General features: G+C 41.4%; 1 protein-coding gene across 1 annotated transcript in view; it reads right to left on the bottom strand.

Annotated features, from left to right (window-relative positions):
• CSPG4 (chondroitin sulfate proteoglycan 4) overlaps positions 1 to 11,259 on the bottom strand; it is a 44,465-nt gene extending 33,206 nt beyond the window's left edge. Inside the window, 2 exon segments of the mRNA XM_032213890.1 lie at positions 1,756 to 1,919; positions 11,123 to 11,259. Of these exon segments, the coding sequence (XP_032069781.1) occupies positions 1,756 to 1,919; positions 11,123 to 11,198 (240 nt within the window). The 5' untranslated portion in view covers positions 11,199 to 11,259.
• Between the last annotated feature and the right edge of the window lie 4,151 nt (positions 11,260 to 15,410).

Genomic DNA, 15,410 nt, shown 5'->3' with positions numbered 1-15,410 from the left:
ATTTCACCCAAACTCAAAAAAGTGGTATAATGCTAATTCAAAAAAGCTAGGCCCAAATCAGTTTTAAACCATGGTTTGTTGAATAAGTCACACTTTTTTATTCATACATAATATAAACCATTATAGTAAGGTTGATACATCAAAGTAAACCCCAAATAATAAACCAAATAGGCAGTAAACAAAATAATCAGATCCATAATCATATGTAATGTGGTAACATCTAAAATTACAACAAAGTGATATCTAAAATTTAATTGAATTACAATTAAATAGAAAACACTGTGAAAAATTGACTTATGCAGGCCTGATAGGTCTTTTGGCCACTGCACAAAACCTAACTACATGCACTGTAAAAAGAAAAAAAAAAGGCAGTTCATAAGCAGCACCTGGGCATGGGCTAAGTCTGGGCAATCCAGGGTATCAACTAATCAAAGGTAGGATGAATCTGATTCAAATGTTTCCATAAAAGCAGCACTGAAGAAGAACATGTTCTGTAGTTTCCATCTGTCTGGAATTACAAGACAGACCCTTTCAGGCAATGATACTTTTTTATAATTACCGTACAATACTGCAGAGGGCAAAGCATGACATTGGGCAAGAGAGAAAGCTAGAAGTTGCAGCATTGCCAATATATTTGAAGTGTACTGGTACAAGAAGACTTTCCTAGATCTGCTTGCTGCTCCCTATTCTTTATCCTTTGCTTCCAGATTTGTTTCGCTTGATCATCTTAAGTCATCTTAAGACCTGAAGAGGGAGAGTAGCTTAGATTTTAAAAAATGAGATTCAACAGCCTTGATCCATGCGGATGGAAAATTATCCTGAAGAACTAACAGTGCTAGTCCTTGAAGACAGAATTTAAGCTTCAACCCAAAGTTTATAAAAAGCAAGACATACTCTTGACTCAACTTCTATCATACCTGTCTCCAGGCTTAGATATGCATTTGAGACACAGCAAGATATCTGGAGAGCTGGTCTAATGAATTATACCGTCTCCAAGTGAAACAAGAAACTGGGGAGTCAACCAGAGCCCAACAGAAATGCTGGGCTACAAGCCGAGGTGGTGCAGTGTTTAGAATGCAGTACTGCATGCTACTTCTGCTGATTGCCAGCAGCCAGCAGTTCGGCAGTTCGAATCTCATCAGCTCAAGGTAGTCAACCTTAAATACATAAAGTCATTTGTTCTATTCTATGGACATTAATGCTCCATAAATGAGTCAGAGCCTTCCATCCTTCCAAAGTCAGTAAAATGAAACTGATTGTTAGGGGCAATGTGCTTTAGTCCAAGTGCTATTGCTATTGTTAACAGTTTAGTCTGAAAGCACTGAAGCCCAGCTTGTACATAATACCCTCCCTTAAATCTGAAAAATTTGAAGATAGCATTGGCAGATCTTACTGGAATGCATGATTAGTCTTAAATACTTAAAGTCGTTTGTTCTATTCTATGGCCATTAATGCTCCATAAATGAAGCTTCATGAGTTTTCTGGCAAAAAAACATAATCTTGGTTTTCTGATTATCATTGTTGCAGTATTGGACTAAGGTTCTCAGAGCTCTTTTAAGACCTATTAGTTTTCTGAAAAGAAATATAGGGTCGTCTGGACATAGCAGCAAGGCAATACTGTCATCCCCTGGTTTATGGGGATAGCATAAACAAAATGAGGCTTGCATGAACCATAAATGCATTTAGCTGTTAAAAAGAGAGTGGGAGAAGGATCAGATCTAGCATAAATTACCAATGCAACTTTTATAATCTTACCTGTATTTTTCCAGAATTCAATTCCACCAAAAAATAATCCTCCTTTCCAGGAGCAAGAAAAAGCAACCCATCAGGTCTACTTGTCTGAAAACGTAACTTCAGTGATATTTCAGACAGCGTTTCAGCGACCTTTAATTGTATGTAGCTTTCACCATAAAATGATGCTAAAAGGCAAAGTAAGTTATTATAACTTCATGATACAAATAGTTTATCAACATTACATAAATAAAGTATTTGGTCCCAATTCTTGCTCTTGAGTAGGAAGCAGTTGTGGCCAGGAATAAATAGCTTCGTCTGGTGCACCAGTTACAACATGTCTTAGATCAGGAGATCGTTCAGACCGACATTTATGCCATAACCATCTCGTGGTTCAACTACTACAACATAGTATGCATGGGGCTGCCTTTGAAGACCACTCAGAAGCTTCAACTCATCCAGAATGGAGCAGTGAATGCAGTGACAAGTATTCCTCAATATTCCTATGCAAGACCTCTGTTTTGTAAGCTGGGTTGCCACTTTGCTTCTGGGTGTGATTCAAAATGCTGATTATGATCTATAAAACCCTACATAGCCCCCATAAGCACGGCTTCTCTGTCACAGTGCCTGCCCTCTGGAATGAGGTTCCTCCTGAGATCAGGCTGATAGCATTCCAGAAATCTGAAAGGCCTGGCTGTTTTCCCAGGCTCTAGGCTGGAGTGGTCGGAGCCACTATGCATGTTGCTGTTGGCCGGATTTGCCATCTTGTTCTATTGTTTTTTTATCTGGATTGTACATTGTTTTCATTTTGTGAGCTGCCCAGAGTCAGTAGGAACCAGGCGGTGTTCGAGTCAAATAAATATTTCCCCTGCACATTTCATACTTATGACAATGTTTTCAAGCAGCCCAATTTACAACTCGTGTGTGCGCCCACATCCCAAGTTTTAGTCCTATTCATGAGAAGGCAAACTTATAGCAATAGCAGTTAGACTTATATACCGCTTCATAGGGCTTTCAGTCCTCTCTAAGCAGTTTACAGAGTCAGCATATTGCCCCCAACAACAATCCAGGTCCTCATTTTACCCACCTCGGAAGGATGGAAGGCTGAGTCAACCCTGAGCCGGTGAGATTTGAACAGCCAAACTGCAGAACTGCAGTCAGATGAAGTAGCCTGCAGTGCTGCATTTAACCACTGCGCCACCTCGGGTTAACTGGGTTAAATAGGTTACAATCAGTGGTGGGATTCAGCCAGTTCGCATCTATTTGGGAGAACCGGTTGTTACATTTCTAAGCAGAGAACCGGTTGTTGGAAGAAATCTCATTTTGGTTTTTTCCACTTTACAGGGCTAATCCTGTAAAGAAGGCAGGAAGGAAACATTCTGGTGTTTCTAGCCTAATCTTTATTGCCCTGCTTACAGAAACTGCCTCTCCAGTTAACCCCTATTACATTGTAATAGCTAAGGCGAAGTGCCCATTGATGTGAGTATGAGTTGGCCACGCCCACTCAGTCACATGACCACCGAGCCACGTCTGCCCAGCTGGATCTCTAAGGCAGAGAACCGGTTGTTAAATTATTTGAATCCCACCACTGGTTAAAATGATACCAGCCCTGAGACCCTATTATGTTTTTGAGGCCATCCTTTGGTATGCTGAGAGATAAGGGAAGGCCGCTTTTATTCTCCTTTTATTTCTTTATAACAAATATCAGTCTGGCCATTACAAGTAAAAAATGAAACATATACTAGAGGGTTTTTTGTACGAACATATATCATCAAGGACTTTTGTTCAAGTAATGAGGGCTGTCTTTTGTTCAGGAAATCCACAACATACGGATGAGATTGCTGCACCAAAACAGCTGAATGTGGGGCACTGCACTGCATTTTTAAATGAGGGGGTGGGGATCACTTTAGAGCTTAAGGGATAAAGACAAAGCCTCAAAATGAGGCTCAAATCCTTGTGATTTTGTGGAGATATTCACGTAGTTTTCTTGGTAATGTTGAAGTGCTTCTGACTTGCCTGTTTACCCTCCCCACCTCCTTAGTCTCCATCCAAATTCAACCCTGCTTAGGATTGGGGGGATGGGGGAGTTGGAGACCAAAGATAGCTAGCTGCTGCCAACTGAGTCACTTGAATACAGCACTAAAAATGGACACAACACCTAAGCCCCTCCGATCCACAAGTCATCATATATTTTCCCCTTTAGGCTCTTTTAGCTGATGAAAACATTTCTATTCATATGGTTCAACAAAGATTTTTTCTTTTAAAAGTGCAGGCAGTCTTTGAGTTATGACCACAATTGAGCCCAAGATTTCTGTTGTTAAGTGAAACATTCGTCAAGTGGGGTTGCCCCATTTTACGACCTTTCTTGCCAGTTGTTAAGTGAATCACTGCAGCTGATAAGTTAATAACACGGTTGTTAAGTGAATCTGGCTTCCCCATTGATTTTGCTTGTCAAAAGGTTGTAAAAGGTGATCACATGACACACACACACACACACCGCCGGACACTGCAACCATCATAAGTATGAACCAGTTGCCAAGTTTCTAAATTTTGATCACATGATCATGGAACCGTTACAAAGGTCATAAGAATGAAAAATGATCATGTCGCTTTTTTCAGTGCCGTAGTAACTTTGAACGGTCACTAAATGAACTGTTGTAAGTTGAGGACTATCTGTACAGATCTAATTCTCACCCGCACCACCCTAGAAGGCTGCCTATCATTTGCATTCTGAAAAAAAATAATTCTCAATTTTTTTTTGAACTTGAGCATCAGCTTTCAGATTCTGTTGAGATTGTAGAAAAGTTTCAACGAGAAGTTGCGGAGTACGGTGGCAGAGACAGTATTGACAATGACATTATGTATCTGAAGACTTATTTATGATGATGCTTTACCTTGAAAAGGGAAGAAAAATGTACCAAAACAAGATTTAGGAACGAGAAAATTCTTGGAAATGAGAACATAAATATGCTAACAAAGAAAAAAAAGTATTGATCTTGTTATGAGATTTGTAAAGTATATCTGTCTATAAATGTAAAATAGAGGTCATAAGCCAAACATTTCACAATCTTTATACTGCCTTTGCCCAATTGCATTCCAGCACAAGTAAAGATTTTAAGCATATGGTTTTATGGGTTCTGAATTTCACATATTTGATGATGCCATTTTCTCAAAATTCCAAGCATCTACTCTGGCGCAGAAGACATTGCTAACCTTTTTGTACTAAGTGAACTTTTCTGAAACAGCCTCTTTAGCTTCTGCTAAATATAGAACCTCTCTGATGCTCTATTACAAAAGCTGTCAATAATGCTAAAAATACAAAAAGAATACAGATAAAGATTTGCAGAATTGAAATGCTTGCTAGTGCTTGGAAAAGAATCAGGCAAAGTGATTGGAGTCTCACCAAGCTAAAGAATGACAGCTTACAGATCTGAGACCAGTTGTGGCTTCCAAATGCCTTTTCATAGCCACTAAACTCTGATAATTTGCCAGGATTTTGATGACGAAGAAAAAACACAATTGTTTTCCAAAAACTAGGGAGAAGAGTGAAAATTCCAGCCCTAGCCATTTGTATGGCTTGCTTATTTTCTTTTACTACCACTGAAGCTTTTAGCTCTTCCAAAACTGTTAATTGCAGCTCTTGATCACCAAAGTCACAATATGTGTAATTATGGCCGGCTGAATAAACCACAATCAGTTAGGCCCATAAACACACCAAGTTGTAAAGCTTGTTTTGGAAACCACGTATTGTCTTGGTGGATATGTTAATTCAACCAGCATAACATGGAGCTGTTCATAACAGACCAAAGAAAAACCTTGGGCTCATGGAAGATAGCTTGGGGAAGAAAACTTAAATGTGAGCCAAGGGTGAAATTCAGCAGGTTCCGACAGGTTCTGGAGTACCGGTAGAAGACATTTTGAGTAGTTTGGAGAACCAGCAAATACCACCTCTGGCTGGCCCCAGAGTACGGTGGGAATGGAGATTTTGCAATATCCTTCCCCCAGGAGTGGGGAGGGAATGGGGATTTTGCAGTATCCTTCCTCTGCCACACCCACCAAGCCACGCCCACAGAATCGGTAATAAAAAATTAGAACTTCACCACTGATGTGAGCCAACTGTGAAAATGAGTCATTCTGTACGTTAGGGATCAGTAGGGAATGAAACTGAAAACATCATTGCAAGGTCCTTGCAAATAAATGGTTGTCTTCACATCTGGGTTACTATGCACACTTCTGTTGAGAACATCATTATAGAGCATGGGAAAGTGCAACAAGGAGCAACCAAAATGATCTTCAATACCTTCTCTATGAAAAACAGAATAGAGCATGGGAAAAATTGATGGAAGGGAAGCATGACTGAAATGTATAACTATCTGTTTAGCGACCATATGAAGTGACAATGACAATGAAAAAAGTGACTTATGACTGGTCCTCACACTTAAAACCATTGCAGCATCCTCAGAGTGAAGTGATCAAAATCCATGTGCTTGGCAACCAGCATGAATTTTGCAGTGTTCTGGGATTATTTTCAGCTTTCCCAACTGGCTTCTGACAGCAAAGTCAATGGGAAAAGCTGGATTCACTTAACAACCATGTGATTCAATTAACAAGTGCAGTGATTTGCTTAACAACCATGGCAAGAAAGATCATAAAATTGGTCACAACTCACTTAACTGCTTTGCTTAGCAACAGAAATTCTGGACTCTATTGTGGTCATAATTGGAGGACTACCTGTTATACACATTCAGTAGATGAACTGGAAAAAGTGGAGTGAATTTTTTTCTCCTCTTTCTAATTACTAAAACTGGAGATCGTCCACTGAAACAAATAGTAAGAATTTTAGAAATGTATTCTTCAGACCTAAGTACCCTGTGGCATTCATTTAAAGATGTGTGATGGACACTAAGTTGGACGGTTTTAAAGAAGAGGAGAAATTCATGGGGAGCAGATCTCTCAAGGTCTATTAATATTAAGCGACGATGCTACTGCCCATTTAAAGGTAATATACCTTCAAGTGCCAGTTGGAGGGAGATCTTTCCTTTTTTGCAAGTGCTCCAGAGGCAACTGATTGAACCTGATAAGAAACAAAATGGATGGATACAGGCCTCATCGACCAGAGGTCTTTTTAAGTAGGCCTAGCCATTCACTCCGTAGCCCACTGTTTCTTAATCTTGGCAATTTTAAGATAGGTGGACTTAAACTCCCATCATTCACTAGTCAGCAAGCTGTCTGGGAAATTCTAGGAGTTGAAGGCAGTGGTGGGCTGCTATGGGTTCACCGGGGGTCTGGAGAACTGTAGCTAATGTTATGGCTGGTTCAGGGAACCTCCAAATGCCACACCTGGCTGGCCCTGCCCACCCCACCTAGACCCTCCCACCGATTTGGGGCGGGGTTCCTGATACAGTTGCAACTGGTACGCTGCAACAGGGCCTGGCGTCCACCATGTGAACGCATGCAACACGCACACAGCATGCGCATGCGTACTTACCGCCCGCGATGCTCCAGCTGCTCGGCAGTGTGTCACGCAGCCGCCTTACGCTCCATGCGTGATAGCCCCAATGGCTCAAATAGCGGTAAGGAGAATGGGTGGGCCCTCTGGAGCTCTGTACCGGAACAGTACCTGGTGCTCCCAGTAGGCACCAGTACCTCTGTACCGGAGCGTATCAGTCATATCCCACCACTGCTTCCACCCAGACCTTCCCAGGAGTCTCCATGTGGCCTATTTTGGATATGAGGTAAGTGGAGGGCCTGTGTGGAGGCTCAGGGAGGGGGAAAACAGGCCTCCGGAAAGTTCCATCAGGCCAGAAACAGGCCTGTTTCCAGCTTCCGGAGGACCTCCAGAGCCTGGGGGAGGCAGTTTTCACCCTCCCAGAGGCTCGAGGAAAGCCTCCAGAGCCTGGGGATGGCGGAACCTCCCCCCCGCCACAATGGTGCAGGAGGCCGACTAGGCCACATCCACCATGACCACGTCCACCCAGCAACCGGGCAGGGAAGCCGTTGCTGAAATTTCTGAAGCCCGCCCCTGGTTGAAGTCCTCCCATCTTATTGTCCAAGGTTAAGAAACACTGCAATAAGCTTAGCAGTTACATGTTGATCAGTTTTCCTAGGACCTGCTCCTATATGCAACTCCACAGGGCTTTGCTTTTGTTTGAACTCAGGAATTTTTAAGAAGCAGATCTGGAATGTGTTTAGGGGTGGGAGGGAGAAGAGGCTGTCAGCAAATACACTGTGAAAACATTTTCAGCATATTACAGGCCTGTAGTCATAAATCAGGCAGAAGGAGAATAATCCAAATCCTATTAGCGTCAAGTGAAGGAAACAAGTATTGATTTCCATGGTTCTGGTTTGCTTCCATAATCTTCTGATGAAATATGATTTGGAAACAAACATGCATAACAGAAACACTAATTTACATTCTGCAGTTCATCTTTAAAAGTGGTAATAAACTTTCTATCCTCTACAGGCCAATAGTTCTGAGTCGTCCCTTTAATATTGCAAAGTTTAAAGCGATTTAGATTCTAACTCAGAAATCTGACCTTATAATGCAATTTTTCTTGAGTGAAAAACTCAAGTGGTCTATAAACCAGTTCACAGGCAGTAAACAAGTATCAAACCTTTCCACAGATCTAGCAATAATTCCTCACCCCCAAGTCAACATATCAATCAGATTATTCTTTTTGTAGATAAATAATATTATGATCATCAAACAAATCAACCCAGAGTTCTCACTAGCAGCATACATGACTATGCTCAAATTATTCTACTTTGGACACATTATGCAAAGCCATAGCTCCCTAGAGAAGGCTCTCATGCTGAGAAATATGAAAGGAAAGAGAAGAATAAGCACCAAGCTGGATGGACCCAGCCAAAGCAGCCATGGGTACAACCTTTGGAAGATCTGAAAGACCAGGTTAGGAACAGATCATCATGCAAAAATTAACCAACAGTGGTGTTGAAGCACAACAAAGGAATAAAAAATAGAAGCCAAAGAAACTAATGTTACCAGAAAAGAAAATATAGCTAAATCTAGTTGACAGTAACACCACTCACTGTACTTCTCCACTAGAGTCATACAGTTATTTGGATCTGAAGAAGAAGAAAAAAAATCTGTTTTGAAGCCAGCATTGGCACTCTCTTTGGCTCTTAAAGGAGTTATATCTTTTCCTGGGTTCCCATTGACAGTTGGGTGGGCTCAAAAAAAAAAATTACACATTTTGTAAAGTGTTATATATGTTCTGCCCTGCTGAGCTCTCCTTTTAATGCTCTTTCAGCCTCTCCTGTAAATGAAACATGTATTTGGAGTTAGCTTGCTTTGCAATTTCCAAAATTCTCAGCAATTGGGATGCTAGCTAGGGAATTCTGGACTTGTATTTGTAACATTTGTATGGCTATCCATCTTACAACAACTCATTAAGAGCTACTCTCTTCACCCAACTATAAAACCAAGCCATAAAATATAAAAAGCAACCCTGTGTCTCAGTCATCCCTTTGGGATGCTATAACAACAATACTACCTCAGCACCTAAGGTAAAAACCATGTTTTTTAATAGCCTCTCAGAAGAGGGTAGAGACTTCCTTTATCACTAAGTGATGGGTGTTCCATAAGGTGATGGCATCCATGGAAAAAGCACACTTCCAATGTGCCAATAGATGGCAAGATTTCAAGGAAGGGAACTGGAGCGTGAATGAACTGGTGGGACAGGCAGATACGCTGAGGTGGTCCTGCGGATAATCTGGTCCCATCCTGTATAAGGTTTTAAAGATAATACCAACACCTTAAATTGCACCTGGAAGGAATCTGGGAACCCCTGTTATCATTCATATAACAGAGGTGTAACATGGGCAAATCCAGGATCATCCAACACTGCATGCACTGCTACAATCTGGACCAATTGTAGCTTTCAAATGGCCTTCAAGGGCAGCACTTTGTAATCATCCAAACAAGTGACTGAGGCATAAATGTCACACACCTTGAGTTGTCAAGGTGGGAAAACGCAGCACAACTGAGAATAAAAAAATAGCATAATTGCCACCATTCCTCACAACTGGTTATGCTAATTGAAGCCATTGAAGCATTAAATACCAAGGTTTGTGGTTACTGGAAGATGTCATATTCATCTAGGATGACCTAAGCCACAATGTTTGTCTGGTTTTGTTTAGCATGTTGTGTGTGTGTGTGGTGGTGGTGGTGGGGGTGCCATTCTGATTGCCAAACAGTGATTTAGGCTCCGGAGGCTGTTTCACAGCACACATTTGCTCACAGTTAATGTACTTTGGCTTGCTCAGTCCAATTTCTTGAATTTCCACAAGCCATAAACTAAGAATTCAGCATACCTCACTAAAGTAAAAAGGAGTTATTTTCAGGTTAAGTAGGTGGTGTGAAATGCTCAGCAGAACATGGAAGTAAAGAATCGTTGCTGGAATTGGGTATATCTAAGTTAACGAAAAGAAGAATAGGGGTGATATAATAGCAGTGTTCCAATATCTAAGGGCTGCCAGCCTGCCACAAAGAAGAGGGAATCAACCTATTCTCCAAAACACCTGACAGCAGGACAAGAATAAATGGATGGAAACTAATCAAGGACAGAAGCAACCTAGAACTAAGGAGAAATTTCCTGATAGAACAATTAATCAGTGGAACTACTTGCTTCCAGAAGTTGTGAATGCTCCAACACTGGAAGTTAAGAAGATATTGGACAACCATTTGTCTGAAATGGTGTAGAGCTTCCTGCCTAAGCAAGGGATTGGACTAGAAGACCTTCAAGATGAGATGAGATGAGATGAAATGAAATTAGATGAGATTAGATTAGATCAGATTATTTTAAACTTTGAACGTACACTATAAGCATACATTAAAATGAAATTTTGTTGCACACAGCTCTCCAAATATTCACCATTGCCAATACACCCTACAAGGTCCCTTTTGTTCTGCTCTACATAAGTCTACACAGATATGCACTCATCTGGAGAGTATAATTGAATGAGTTATGAAGACATTTGTCCAAAAGAACCAGTGGAGTTTCCCTCTCCTTTTAGAGTTTGTTTGGCTGAAGAATGAATACCTTCTACCACCACCACCTCCCTCCAGCCCCTCGGACTGCTTTGTTTCTGCCTCTGCCCTCGCCCAGCCTGCCTTCGCCCCTTTCCGCTCCAAGCGCTGCAGGTGGCGCCGCGGAATCCAGCCACTCAGAGCACTTAGAACAACTCTGGCAGCCTGGCCCATCCTTTGCAGAGGCAATCGGCCCAGCAGGAAGAAGCTCAGAGGAGAAGACACTCGAGGACGCAACCCGGGGCTCTTGCGCGCCCAACGCTCGCTTCTTTCCGCTCCGCAGGTTTCCGGTCGCCGCCCGCTCGCTCACCTGCCCGCCCGCAGGCGGAAGTCGAGCCCTACCTGCGAGCGTCTCTCGACTCCTAGCGAGCATCAGAAGGAGCAGCAAGAAGGTTCTTGCACACCAGCCGGAGGCCATGCCGTCTTCTCCGGGAGTCGGAGGGCGAGAGCCACCGGCGGCCCAGAGTAATAGAGGCCGCTTTCAGGGCCTGGATGGCGGGGCTCCGCCTGCCAACAACTGGTGCTCTTTGCTGGCGCGCTTGCAGTTCGGGTCAGGTTACACGAGGGGCGAGGAAGGGGGAGAGGCAGGCAGGAAGGGGGAGAGATAGGGGGAGAAGCAACACAGGCTCATAGTTGTCCTCTTTCTAGCTGTTGCAGTTGCCCGTCAAGAGAAGGCCTGGGCACTTTCTAACGCTTCAAGTGGCCAACTCCACCTGAGAAGTCTGATCAGGCATCCACGAACACAGCAATGTATTATTGATAATAACACTTAGTGAAATTGCAGCCTGAGGCTATAGGACAGCATATCGTCTTCCCCACAGGCACCCCTTCTCTCTCCAAGCTCTGAAGAAGGTTCTTGAATGAGAAGCAAAAACGTCTTCAAAGAAAAACCAAAAAGTCCAATTGCCTCTTGGGAAAAAAAAAAACACCTTTGGCTAGACAAATGGTTATTAAATTGAGGAGTTGTTGCTGTTAGTTGCAAAGTCGTGTCCGACTCATTGCGACCCCATGGACAACATTCCTCCAGGCCTTCCCGTCCTCTACCATCCTCTGGAGTCCATTCAAGCTCATGCTGACTGTTTCAGTGACTCCATCCAGCCACCTTATTATTCTCTATCATCCTCTTCTTTTGCCCTCAATCATTCCCAGCATTGGGCTCTTCTCCAGTGAGTCCTTCCTTCTCATTAGGTGGCCAAAGTATTTGAGTTCCATCTTCAGGATCTGGCTTTCTAAAGAGCAGTCAGGGTTGATCTCCTCCAGGACTGATCAGTTTGATCGCCTTGCAGTCCAAGAGACTCGCAGAAGTCTTCTCCAGCCCCATAGTTCAAAGGCCTCAATTCTTTGGTGTTCAGCCTTCCTTATGGTCCAACTTTCACAGCCATACATTGAAACTGGAAAAACCATAGCTGTGACTATATGCACTTTTGTTGTCAGGGTGATGCACCTAGCCTTTTATTTTTAAACATTTGATGTTCATGGCAATATGATGTTGAGAGTACAGGTGACAAATGTTTCATGTATTTGCAACATGACTGAAATGTGACTTTAAAATGCAAGAGATTGTATCTTTTCATTTTTATTCAATTGCTAGGAAGATTTTCAGATAGAGTTCCACTTAAAATACTCCCATTTTAACAAATTTTAAGAAAGAGAGATAATTATTTTGCTCATACAGTCTCTAAATTACCTGAAAACCACCTCTTCTATCATTCCAGAGGATTTTTCAAGTCATACAGAGCAGATTTTGAAGAAACTGTACTATGTGGAACTGAAATTTAATTAAAAATTTCCATTGGAAATCCCAATGATAAAATTAGGCGTTGGTTAAAGCCCCCAGGCTCCAAGAAAGTGCTTTGGAGAAGGATTTTTTTAAATGCAAGTCAAGGCCAACTACCATTTTCCTCTTCTGTAGCAAATTACTACTACAGATAGTCCTCAACTTATGACCACAATTGACCCCAAAATTTATGTTGCTAAGTGCGAAATTTGTTAAGTGAATTTTGCCCCATTTTACAACTTGCCACATTTGTTAAGTGAATCACTGCAGTTCTTAAATTAGAAACAACGTTGTTAAGTGAATCTGGCTTTCCCATTGACTTTGCTTGTCAGAAGGTTGCAGAAAGATGATCAAGTGAATCCAAATCACTGCAATCCCCGTCAATGTGAGTCAGTTGTCAAGTATCCAAATGTATATCATGTGACCATGGGGATGCTGCAATGGTCGTAAGTGTGAAAGATGGCTATAAGTCATTTTTTCAGTGCCTTTATAACATCAAACAGTCACTAAGCGAATCCTTGTAATTTGAGGACTACCTGTAATTAATTTTCACAACTCATTTGCTACCACTTCTGAGTGTAAAAAGTGACCTTATTAATAGTTACAGAAATCTTGATATTTAGAAAAACTTTAATATATATTTTCCCCGTTGCATCTATTATGCATTTATATGGATCAAAAGATAAAATACGTCCAACAAAGAGAGCAATATGACCACTGGAGGGCAATATAAGGCTGAGGAAAAAGAAGATATCAAATATAAAAGGCAAAAATAATATCTGTTGATTTTTTTGATATTTTTATCTCTCATTTATTATTTTTTACAAATAACTCGAGGTGGCAAATATGCGTAATACTCTTTCCCCCTCCTCTTTGCCCCATAACAACAACCCTGTTAGGTGGGTTGGGCCGAGAAAGTGATTGGCTTAAGGTCACCCACCGTAATACGTTTGTATGCCTAAGGCAGGACCAAAGCACACAATCTCTTAGTTTCTAGGTCAGCACCTTAACCATTATATCAAACTGGCACTATTTAGTAAAACAAATCCAAATTAGGATAATAATGTGCGCTTTTAAAACCTGCATGCATCCTTAACAACATGCTTGAAATGATGAAATTTCAGTATACTGCGTTGCTTATAAACATATAAACTAATGAATGCCTATGCAGTTGTGTTCATCTTAATTTGCTGAAAGTGTATTAAGGAAGTCACCTACAAAGCCCTGCATGGTATTGGATCTGGGTACTTGAGAGACCGCCTACTGCCAATTACCTCCAATAGGCCGATACGATCCCATAGATTAGGCCTCCTCCGAATTCCATCAGCCGGCCAATGTCGGCTGGCAACTACCCGGAGGAGAGCCTTCTCGGTGGCTGCTCCGACCCTCTGGAACGAACTCCCCGTGGAGATTCGTACCCTCACCACCCTCCAGGCCTTCCGCGTAGCCCTTAAGTCCTGGCTGTCCCGACAGGCCTGGGGCTAAAGATTTTAACCCCACTCGAATTGTATGACTGTTGTGTTTTTAATGATGTATTGTTTTCTCATGTTTGTGACTTGTTTGTCCTCCCTCCCCTTGAGTTGTGAGCCGCCCTGAGTCCCCCCAGGGAAAAGGGCGGCATACAAATAAAGCATCTCAATCTCAATCTCTCAAGTCTTTTTTTTTTAAAAAAAAGTAATTTTAACAGTGATCAAATACACCAAACAATTAAAATAAAATACAAATGTTCAGTTAAAATATCTTATTATATTAAATATAAGCAATATAATAAATGCATTAAATATAAAGAATATGTTACTGATCTCAATTTCATGATCTTAATCAAATAATACATACCGGTGTTTCTCAACCTTGGCATCTTTAAGATGTAAACTTCAACTATCAGAATTCTCCAGCTTGCATACCAGGTAGAGAATTCTGATAGTTGAAGTCCATGCATCTTAAAGTTGTCCAGGCTGTGAAACACTGAGATATACTAATTGGATACGATGTTATATCATTTATATGAATGCTCCTGCATGCATGAAGTTCCATATCATACTATAGGTACTCCTTGACTTACAACAGTTCATTTAGTAACCATTCAAGTTACAATGGTACTGAAAAAGTGATGTATGACTATTTTTCACACTTACGACCATTGTAGCATCCCCATGGTTATGTGATCAAAGTTCGGACACTTGGCAACTGACTCATATTCATGACGGTTGCAATGTTCTAGGGCTGTGTTTCTCAACCTTGGCGACTTTAAATCCTGTGGACTTCAACTCCCAGAATTCCCCAGCCAGCTTTTATTCCTTGGCTGGCTTTCAGGTGCCTTGGAAAATAGCTTGACACCTTCCTCTCTGTGGCAACCCCTCAAATATTGGAACACTGCTATCATGTCTCCCCTTGTCCTTCTCTTCACTAGACTAGCCATGCCCAGTTCCTGTAGCTGTTTGTATGTTTTAGTCTCCAGTCCTCTAATCGTCCTGGTTGCTCTTCTCTGCACTTTTTCTAGAATCTCAGCATCTTTTTTATAGTGTGGTGACCAAAACTGGATGTAGTGATCTTACTAAGGCTTTATAGAGTGGTATTAGTACCTCACTTGATCATGATTATATCCCTCTGTTAATGCAGTTTAGGATTGCATTGGCTTTTTTGGCTGTTGTTGCACATTGCAATTACAATGATAAAGATATTAAACAATTTCCAAAAAGAAATACAATCTGTATATTTCCCCTTAAATTGATACATTTCTAAGCTTATTGTCTAAAATTTCCCTATCCTGTCTTTTAGATAAAATGTTGTAATAGCTTTCATTTTAAATTTCCTTTTACCCTTATTTTGTTACTATTGTTATGTTCTTGAGGT

Source organism: Thamnophis elegans, chromosome 3, assembly GCF_009769535.1.
Source record: "Thamnophis elegans isolate rThaEle1 chromosome 3, rThaEle1.pri, whole genome shotgun sequence".
Taxonomy (NCBI): domain Eukaryota; kingdom Metazoa; phylum Chordata; class Lepidosauria; order Squamata; family Colubridae; genus Thamnophis; species Thamnophis elegans.
The sequence above is the reverse complement of the archived record's forward strand: the minus strand, read 5'-3'. Positions and strand labels throughout refer to the sequence as shown.